The 9,492-nt window shown below is 56.4% G+C and overlaps 1 protein-coding gene across 2 annotated transcripts in view; it reads right to left on the bottom strand.

The window, feature by feature from the left end:
* Positions 1 to 979: 979 nt before the first annotated feature.
* LOC144507815 (volume-regulated anion channel subunit LRRC8C-like) overlaps positions 980 to 9,492 on the bottom strand; it is a 55,243-nt gene continuing 46,730 nt past the window's right edge. The window contains exons 3-4 of one of the 2 annotated variants that reach the window (XM_078235142.1): positions 1,746 to 4,027; positions 980 to 1,460 (exon numbers count right to left, since the gene is read on the bottom strand). In XM_078235142.1, coding sequence (XP_078091268.1) covers positions 1,766 to 4,027 — 2,262 coding nt within the window. In that variant the 3' untranslated portion in view covers positions 980 to 1,460; positions 1,746 to 1,765. Of the gene's footprint in view, positions 4,028 to 9,492 lie in introns of both variants that reach the window. The other variant, XM_078235141.1, reaches the window with a different exon arrangement.

A 9,492-nucleotide genomic window follows, 5' to 3' on the forward strand; every position in this document is an offset into this window, starting at 1 on the left:
GCTAAATTGTCCCTTAGTGTCCAATGGTGTGTAGGTTGGGTTGGTTGGCTATGCTAAATGTATGGCTTATGGGGATACGGCGGAGAGGGGCGGCACGGTAGCACAGTGGTTAGCACTGCTGCTTCACAGCTCCAGGGACCTGGGTTCGATTCCCGACTTGGGTCACTGTCTGTGTGGAGTTTGCACATTCTCCTCGTGTCTGCGTGGGTTTCCTCCGGGTGCTCCGGTTTCCTCCCACAGTCCAAAGATGTGCGGGTTAGGTTGATTGGCCAGGTTAAAAATTGCCCCTTAGAGTCCTGAGATGTGTAGGTTAGAGGGATTAGCGGGTAAATATGTGGGGGTAGGGCCTGGGTGGGATTGTGGCCGGTGCAGACTCGATGGGCCAAATGGCCTCCTTCTGCACTGTAGGGTTTCTATGATTTCTATGAAGCAGATAATAAAGAAAGAGAATGGAATGTTGGCATTTATAGCTAAAGGAATAGAATATAAAGGTAAGGAAGCAGTGTTACAACGATACAAGGCATTGGTGAGGCCGCACCTGGAGTATTGTGCACAGTTTTGGTCCCCTTATTTGAGGAAAGATGTAGTGGCATTGGAGGCAGTTCAGAGGAGGTTCACTAGATTGATTCCAGAGACGAGGGCCTGAGTGGGATCGTGGTCGGTGCAGACTCAATGGACCGAATGGCCTCTTTCTGTACTGTAGGGTTTCTATGATTCTTTCTATGATGTCCTGGATGGGATGCTCTTTCAGAGAGTTGGTGCAGACTCAATGGGCCGAATGGTCTCCTTCTGCACTGTAGGGAGTCGATGGGGTTTCCTTGATTCTGTGTCACATCGACAAATCAATAAACTCCCGAGGACGTTTACCTCAAATGTGTTCTTACTCTGATATCCATCCTAACGCTGCTCCGTCAGTGTAGCTGGAAACAGGCAGCTCATTCACCTCAAACACTGCCTTTCTTCAACAACGAGGGGACAGGATGTCGGCTCCAACATTTTATTATATTAAATAATCATTAAAATCACCAATAAAAGCTGCAAAGTCTCTTACACCGGCCATGCTCCCCAAATGGATGAAACGTTCTGATTGGGTCTGCCCAGTCACATGTCACCCATCCTGCAACCCTCTGAGCCAATGGGCAGACAGTATGGGAGAGAGTGGAGCCAGTCCCAACCAAGGCAGCTTGGCCAGTGTTCAGTAATGGTGGCTGTGGCCGGAGTGAGATAAAACATCGAACCCCTGGTCCAACATCCTCTCTCGGAGGGTCCACCTTGATTGGACTCCCAGTGGTGGAGTGCACAGCCCACTGTTCCGTTTATCTCCCACACCCAGAGTGCTGCTCCTCCCGCTGCATCAGCCCAGATCACCCTCCACTTCACCATGTAGTCCTGCCCCCTTTCCTGCCCTCCAACCTCGGGCCTCCTGGCCGGATTCAGTACTCCCTCACCCACTCTCCGACCTCAAGTTTCCCAGCCGGATTCAGTCCCCCCTCACCCGCTCTCCGACTTCGGCCTTCCTGGCCGGTTCAGTCCTCCCTCACTCGCTCTCCAACCTCGGCCTTCCCAGCCGGATTCAGTCCTCCCTTCCCCTGCTCCCCGACCTCGGGCTTCCCAGCCGGATTCAGTCCTCCCTTCCCCTGCTCTCCGACCTCGGGCTTCCCAGCTGGATTCAGTCCTCCCTCCCCCTGCTCCCCGACTTCGGGCTTCCCAGCTGGATTCAGTCCTCCCTCCCCCTGCTCCCCGACCTCGGGCTTCCCAGCTGGATTCAGTCCTCCCTCATGCGTTCCTGGATGTCCAGAGGAAGTGTTTGAAACAAGTACTCCTCCACAATGAGGCCTCTGCTGCTCAGGTCTCCGCAGCCGCCTACCTCAGGGGGCAGCGCCTCCAGCCGGTTGCCCTTCAGCTCCAGCCTGGTGAGCAGGGTCAGCCCGCCTACCCTGGGCGAGAGGGCAATCAGGCCGTTGTGGGCCACCTTCAGTGTCTTGAGCTTCTTGCAGAAGAATAGCTCGTTGGGCAGGGACCTGATGGAGTTGTTGGAGATGGAGAAATGACGGAGGTTTTGCAGGACTCCGATTTCGGGTGGGATAGCGCTGATACGATTGTGAGAGAGATCGAGGTGTCGGAGTTTGTTGCACAGGAAGAGTTGGGGAGGTATGACCTCCACCTGGTTGTTGTTGAGATAAAGGCTTTCCAAAGAGGCAAGCTTTTTGATGTGTTCAGGAATGTGCTCGATGTGGTTGTAGCAGAGCTTCAGGCACGTTAGCTTTGGACAGTGCTGGAGCTGGAAGATCTCTTCGATGGACTGTAGGTTGTTCTCCTTTAGGTTCAGCTCCTCCAGGTTCAGGAGGTTGAAGACAGCCTGAGGGACATGTTCCAGCTTGCACTGAACCAGCTCCAGCTCTCTGAGTTGCTGCAGCTTCTTCAAGCTGCTCTGAGTCACCAGCTTGCTGCCCCCGTTGTAGATGGTCAGTTTCTGAAGGTGGTAGGACACTTCCCCCAGGCTGGCAGGAAGCTTGGCCAAGTTTCCGCTCAGAGAGAGGACCCTGAGACGCCGGAGCTCGCACAGGGAATCGGGGAAGAGGCACTTTGCGGCATCGGGAGTCAGAGTTCCCGTCAGATACAGTTCCTCGAGACGCCTCAGGCTGTGCAGCCAGGCAGGGAGCACCTGAGGGTTGTCGAAGCGAACTCGGAGAACTTTGAGATGCTCCCTGAGGAAGCCCAGCGCAGCCCCGTGCAGTTTGAGCGGGCAGTTTAACAGCGACAGCTCCTGCAGTTTCACCAGCTGCGCGACCTTGGCCGGCACCTCCAGGTCACTGATCAGTTCCAGTTTGAGGGACTCTATCTCCAGCACCTCAAAGGTGACGCTGGGGAGAGCCGGGAGCATGAGCAGGTGCAGCTCCAGGCGGTCCTCACTGTTCCTCTGCAGCCGCTGCCTCACCTTCTCCTCAGTCCACTCATAGTCCAGGTTGAGCTGTGTCAGCCTGTTCTCGCTGACCTCAGACAGAAAGACAGCGAACCTCTTGGAATACAGGGAGTCGTACTGGTCTATCAGGTGAAGCATGAAGGCAAAATCATTCCTGACATCGGGAATGTCGCTGATCCCTGATTCCTGCCGCACGTACTCGAAGGAATACTCCTTGAGAGGTCGGTAGAACAGCCAGTAGAGGGTGTAGAGGCAGGTACAGCCGTACACTGACACAAAGCAGAGGTAACAGACAGCGAGCTTGAAGAAGAGGTGGGCCTTGGTGTGATTGCAGCAGAATTGGTTGTAGCCGGTCACATCCTCAATGTTAACTGTGCAGGGGACCACCACGTGGATGCGGAGCACTAGCCAGGCATTGTAGAGAAGGATCAGGACAAACTTGACAACCCGGATGACGGCCTGGCGCGTGTACATGATGTACAGGATGTCTCCTTGCTCCACGTGCAACCGGAACTTCTTCACCTTTTCAAACAGGGCCTTGGCTTGCTCACCCTCCTTCTTATCCAGCGCGCTCAAGTTGCCCGCGTCCAGTACCAGCAGCTCCGGACCCGGCTGGCCGCTGGGATAGGCGGCCGATACGAGCCCCTCGGAGGCCGCCCTGCCCTCAGGCTGGGAGCCGGGACCCGGCGGGGGGTCCACCGGGGGACCCTGCTGCCCCACTCCCTGGTTCTCGGTGGAAACCTCACTCAGCGCCTGGGTCGTCCACGGGGAGTCGAAGCATTTGCCCAAGATGGAGACAAAGTGTTCGATCTTGGAGCTGGTGCCCGGGAACTTGAACCAGAAGCTGCCGCAGATCATAAAGAGCAGGGTGTGGATCAGCACCAGGTAGGGGAAGTATTTGGCGTACCAGTGGAGGGCCTTCTCATAGCAGATCTGGTTAATGAAGCTGTACTGCTGAAGGTCCAGGTTGGTCTTTAGTCCATTGAGTGCGTGCGCTGAGCTGGTGGAGGGTTTGAACTGCAGCATGAAGTCAGAACAATTGAAGTTGAACACTGAGTGTGGAGACACTGGCCCAGGGAGACAGATAATTTTGTCTTGAGTCACCTAGAGACAAGACGAATACCAACATTAAATGCTGCGGATTCAGGAAATCTGGAATTAGCAACAGGAAATGCTGGGAAAACTAAGCATGTCCGGCAGCATTTGTGGAGATGGAAACACCCCACCGCAGGGATCGTCACGGGCGGGATGTGAAATTTGACAGAAACAGCCACTTGTCCGTCCACTTTAGGCGGGAGTGGGAATTTCCAAACTTGCAGCGGGCGGAATGGGAAAATCCCAGGCAGCATTTAACATTTCAGAACTGGGAAAAGGTTGGGAACAGAATGGGTTCGGAGCAAGGGAGGGAGAGGACCGGCTGGGTAAAGGTGGTGGTCACTGCTGGACAGAGTGATTGATTGGTTAATAAAGTACACTGCATCCTGAGCTTTATCAATATGGGCATCCAACAGAAAAAGGGCGGCATGGTGGCACAGTGGTTAGCACTGCTGCCTCACAGCGCCAGGGACCTGGGTTCGATTCCCAGTTTGGGTCACTGTCTGTGTGGAGTTTGCACGTTGTCCCCGTGTCTGCGTGGGTTTCCTCCGGGTGCTCCGGTTTCCTTCCTCAGTCTAAAGATGTGTGGGTTAGGTTGATTGGCCATGATAAAATTGCCCCTTAGTGTCAGGAGGATTATCATAGAATCATAGAATCCTACAGTGCAGAAGGAGGCCATTCGGCCCATCGAGGCTGCACCGACCACAATCCCACCCAAGCCCTACCACCATAATTCCATGCATTTACCCTAGCTAGACCTCCCCTGTCACTAAGGGGCAATTTAGCATGGCCAATCAACCTAACCCGCACATCTTTGGACTGTGGGAGGAAACCGGAGCACCCGGAGAAATGTGGGAGAATGTGCAGACTCCACACAGACAGTGACCCAAGCCAGGAATCAAACCCGGGTCCCTGGTGCTGTGAGGCAGCAGTGCCAACCACTGTACCACCGTATATGGGGATAGGGCGTGGGTGGGATTGTGGTTGGTGCAGACTCGATGGGCCAAATGGCCTCGTTCTGCACTGGAGGGTTTCTGTGAAAAACAAGGATGTTATGAGTGATTCGTGCAAAACCGTGGTTCAGCCTCTGCTGGAGGATTGTGCCCGGTCCTGGGTATCGCACTTTAGAAAGGATGTGAAGGTATTAGAGAGAGTGCAGGACACATTGAGAGAATGGTTCCGGGGATGAGAAACATCAGTGATATAGATTGGAGAGGTTGGGACTGCAAAAGGAGACTTGGTGGAGGTGGTCAAAATTACAGAGGAGAGAGGCAGGAACAGTTCCCATTGGTGGGAGGATGGAGAACCAGAAGGGACAGACTAAAGGTGATTAACAAAAGAAGCATTGCGACACAAGGGAAAATGTTTTCACACAGTGAGTGGTTAGGGTGGGGATGGCACAGCCTGAGTATGTGGGAGGGAGACTTATTCGAGACTTTCGAAGGGGAATTGGATCATTATCTGAATGGGAAACAGCGCAGGACTGTGGGAAGGTGGGGTGCGGCTCCAGCTGGAATGTTCCTTCAGTGAGCTAGCACATACACGATGGGCTGAATAGCCTCCTTCTGTGCTGTACAACATTCCGTGATGCTAAGTTCAGAAAGAAAAGAGAGGAAGTAAGAGTGGCAAAATGGTAAATAGTTACCATCCAATTGTGAAAGGATGTGAAATACAGAATAAATCCAAAACGGGCAATGAAAAGGAAACAAAATGGGGGCAGAGATTACAATTTGAAATGATTTAATTGAATCCAGAAGGCTGTGTGTGTGGGAACAGGAGGCACTGTTCCTCAGGCTAGCTTTGAGCTTCACTGGAACGCTGCAGCAGATGGAGGACAGAGATATCAGGACCAGATCAAGATGGAGAATCAAAAGCACACACACCGGAAGCTGAGTGTCAGGCCCGGAACTAAACAGAGGAGTTCTCCAAAAGAGGCACCCAGTCTGTGCTAACTCCTCCTGATCCTGCTCACAATGTGAGATCCTCAACATTGTGATCATGTGCCTGTCTACCTATTGATGTGTGAGTGTGAGAGAGTGCGCACGCGAGAGAGTGAGTGAGAGCGCACGCGAGAGAGTGAGTGCGTGCGAGAGAGTGAGTGAGTGAGTGCGTGCGAGAGAGAGTGAGTGAGAGCGCACACGAGAGAGTGAGTGCGCGCGATAGAGTGAGTGAGTGCGCGCGAGAGAGTGTGAGTGCGCGCGAGAGAGTGAGTGAGTGCGCACGAGAGAGAGTGAGTGAGTGCGTGCGAGAGAGAGTGAGTGAGAGCGCGCGCGAGAGAGTGTGTGAGTGAGTGCGCACGAGAGAGTGAGTGAGTGCGCGCGAGAGAGTGAGTGAGAGCGCGCGCGAGAGAGTGAGTGAGTGCGTGCGAGAGAGTGAGTGAGTGCGTGCGAGAGAGTGAGTGAGTGCGTGCGAGAGAGAGTGAGTGAGAGCGCGCGCGAGAGAGTGTGTGAGTGAGTGCGCACGAGAGAGTGAGTGAGTGAGTGCGCACGAGAGAGTGAGTGAGTGAGTGCGCACGAGAGAGTGAGTGAGAGCGCGCGCGAGAGAGTGAGTGAGTGAGTGCGTGCGAGAGAGTGAGTGAGTGAGAGCGCGTGAGAGAGTGAGTGGGTGAGTGCGTGCGTGCGAGAGAGTGAGTGCGCGCGCGAGAGAGTGAGTGAGAGTGCGCGCGAGAGAGTGAGTGAGAGCGCGCGCGCGAGAGAGTGAGTGAGTGAGTGCACGCGAGAGAGTGAATGAGTGAGTGCGCGCGAGAGACTGAGTGCGCGCGAGAGTGAGTGAGTGAGTGCGCACGAGAGAGTGAGTGAGTGCGCACGAGAGAGTGAGTGAGTGCGTGCGAGAGAGTGAGTGAGAGCGCGCGCGAGAGAGTGAGTGAGTGCGTGCGAGAGAGTGAGTGAGAGCGCGCGAGAGAGTGAGTGGGTGAGTGCGTGCGTGCGAGAGAGTGAGAGCGCGCGCGAGAGAGTGAGTGAGAGCGCGCGCGAGAGAGTGAGTGAGAGCGCGCGCGCGCGAGAGAGTGAGTGAGTGAGTGCACGCGCGAGAGTGAGTGAGTGAGTGCGCGCGAGAGTGAGTGAGTGCGAGAGAGTGCGCGCGAGAGAGTGAGTGCGCGAGAGAGTGAGTGAGTGAGTGCGCGCGAGAGAGTGAGTGTGCGCGAGAGAGTAAGTGAGTGCGCGCGAGAGAGTGAGTGAGTGCGCGCGAGAGAGTGAGTGCGCGCGAGAGAGTGAGTGTGCGAGAGAGAGAGTGAGTGCGCGCGCGAGAGAGTGAGTGAGTGCGCGCGCGAGAGAGTGAGTGAGTGCGCGCGTGAGAGAGTGAGTGAGTGCGCGTGCGAGAGAGTGAGTGAGTGCGCGCGCGAGAGAGTGAGTGAGTGCGTGCGTGTGCGCGAGAGAGTGAGTGCGCGCACGAGAGAGTGAGTGCGCGCACGAGAGAGTGAGTGAGTGCGCGAGAGAGTGAGTGAGTGCACGAGAGAGTGAGTGAGTGCACGAGAGAGTGAGTGAGTACGCGCGCGCGAGAGAGTGAGTGAGTGCGCACGCGAGAGAGAGTGAGTGCGTGTGCGAGAGAGTGAGTGAGAACGCGCACGAGTGAGTGAGAGCGGCACGAGTGAGTGAGAGCGTGCATGAGTGAGAGCGCGCGCGAGAGCGTGAGTGAGAGCGCGCGCGAGAGTGTGAGTGAGTGAGTGAGAGCGCGAGAGAGTGAGTGAGTGAGTGAGAGTGCGAGAGAGTGAGTGAGTGAGTGCGCGCGCGAGAGTGAGTGAATGCGTGCATGCGCGCGCGAGAGTGTGAGTGCGTGCACGACAGAGTAACTGCGCGCGTCAGAGAGTGAGTGAGTGCGCACGTGACAGTAACTGCATGCGTGAGAGAGTGAGTGCGCGCATGAAGGAGTAACTGCGCACGAGAGAGAGTGAGTGCATGCGCGCAAGTGAGTGAGTGCGCGCGCAAGTGAGTGAGTGCGCGCGCGCAAGAGTGAGTGAGTTCGCGCATGACAGAGTAACTGCGCACGTCAGAGAGTGAGTGAGTGCGCGCGCGAGAGTGAGTGAGTGCGCGCATGACAGAGTAACTGCGCGCGCGAGTGAGTGAGTGCACGCGCGCGAGAGTGAGTGAGTGAGTGCACGCACAACAGAGTAACTGCGCGCGAGAGTGAGTGAGTGCGTGCGTGACAGAGTAACTGCGCGCGCGAGTGAGTGAGTGCACGCGCGCGAGAGTGAGTGAGTGAGTGCACGCACAACAGAGTAACTGCGCGCAAGAGTGAGTGAGTGCACGCACAACAGAGTAACTGCGTGCGTGCGAGTGAGTGAGTGCGCACACGACAGAGTAACTGCGCGCGCAAGAGAGTGAGTGAGTGCGCCCGTGACAGTGTAACTACGCGCGCGAGAGAGTGAGTGAGTGCGCCCGTGACAGTGTAACTGCGCGCGCGAGAGAGTGAGTGAGTGTGCCCGTGACAGTGTAACTGCACGCGCGAGTGAGTGCACGCGCGCGAGAGTGAGTGAGTGCACGCACGACAGAGTAACTGCGTGCGTCAGAGAGTGAGTGCGCCTACAAGAGAGTGAGTGAGTGTGCGCGTGACAGAGTAACTGCGCACGAGAGAGAGTGAGTGCGTGTGAGAGAGAGTGAGTGAGTGCGCGTGAGAGAGTGAGTGAGTGCGCGCGCGAGAGAGTGAGTGCGCGCGAGAGTGAGTGAGTGCACGCGCGAGTGAGAGAGTGAGTGAGTGCGCGCGCGAGTGAGTGAGTGCACGCGCGCGAGAGTGAGTGAGTGCACGCACAACAGAGTAACTGCGTGCGTGCGAGTGAGTGAGTGCGCACACGACAGAGTAACTGCGCGCGCGAGAGAGTGAGTGAGTGCGCCCGTGACAGTGTAACTGCGCGCGCGAGAGAGTGAGTGAGTGTGCCCGTGACAGTGTAACTGCACGCGCGAGTGAGTGCACGCGCGAGTGAGTGCACGCGCGCGAGAGTGAGTGAGTGCACGCACGACAGAGTAACTGCGTGCGTCAGAGAGTGAGTGCGCCTACAAGAGAGTGAGTGAGTGCGCGCGTGACAGAGTAACTGCGCACGAGAGAGAGTGAGTGCGTGTGAGAGAGAGTGAGTGAGTGCGCGTGAGAGAGTGAGTGAGTGCGCGCGCGAGAGAGTGAGTATGCGCGCGAGAGAGTGAGTGCGCACGCGAGAGAGTGAGTGCGCGCGCGAGACAGTGAGTGCGCGTGGGAGAGAGTGAGTACGCGCGAGAGAGAGTGAGTGAGTGCGCGTGAGAGAGTGAGTGAGTGCGCGCGCGAGAGAGAGTGCGCGCGAGAGTGAGTGAGTGCACGCGCGAGTGAGAGAGTGAGTGAGTGCGCGCGCGAGTGAGTGAGTGCACGCGCGCGAGAGTGAGTGAGTGCACGCACAACAGAGTAACTGCGTGCGTGCGAGTGAGTGAGTGCGCACACGACAGAGTAACTGCGCGCGCGAGAGAGTGAGTGAGTGCGCCCGTGACAGTGTAACTGCGCGCGCGAGAGAGTGAGTG

The sequence above is a fragment of the Mustelus asterias genome, chromosome 19 (assembly GCF_964213995.1).
Source record: "Mustelus asterias chromosome 19, sMusAst1.hap1.1, whole genome shotgun sequence".
NCBI classification, from domain to species: domain Eukaryota; kingdom Metazoa; phylum Chordata; class Chondrichthyes; order Carcharhiniformes; family Triakidae; genus Mustelus; species Mustelus asterias.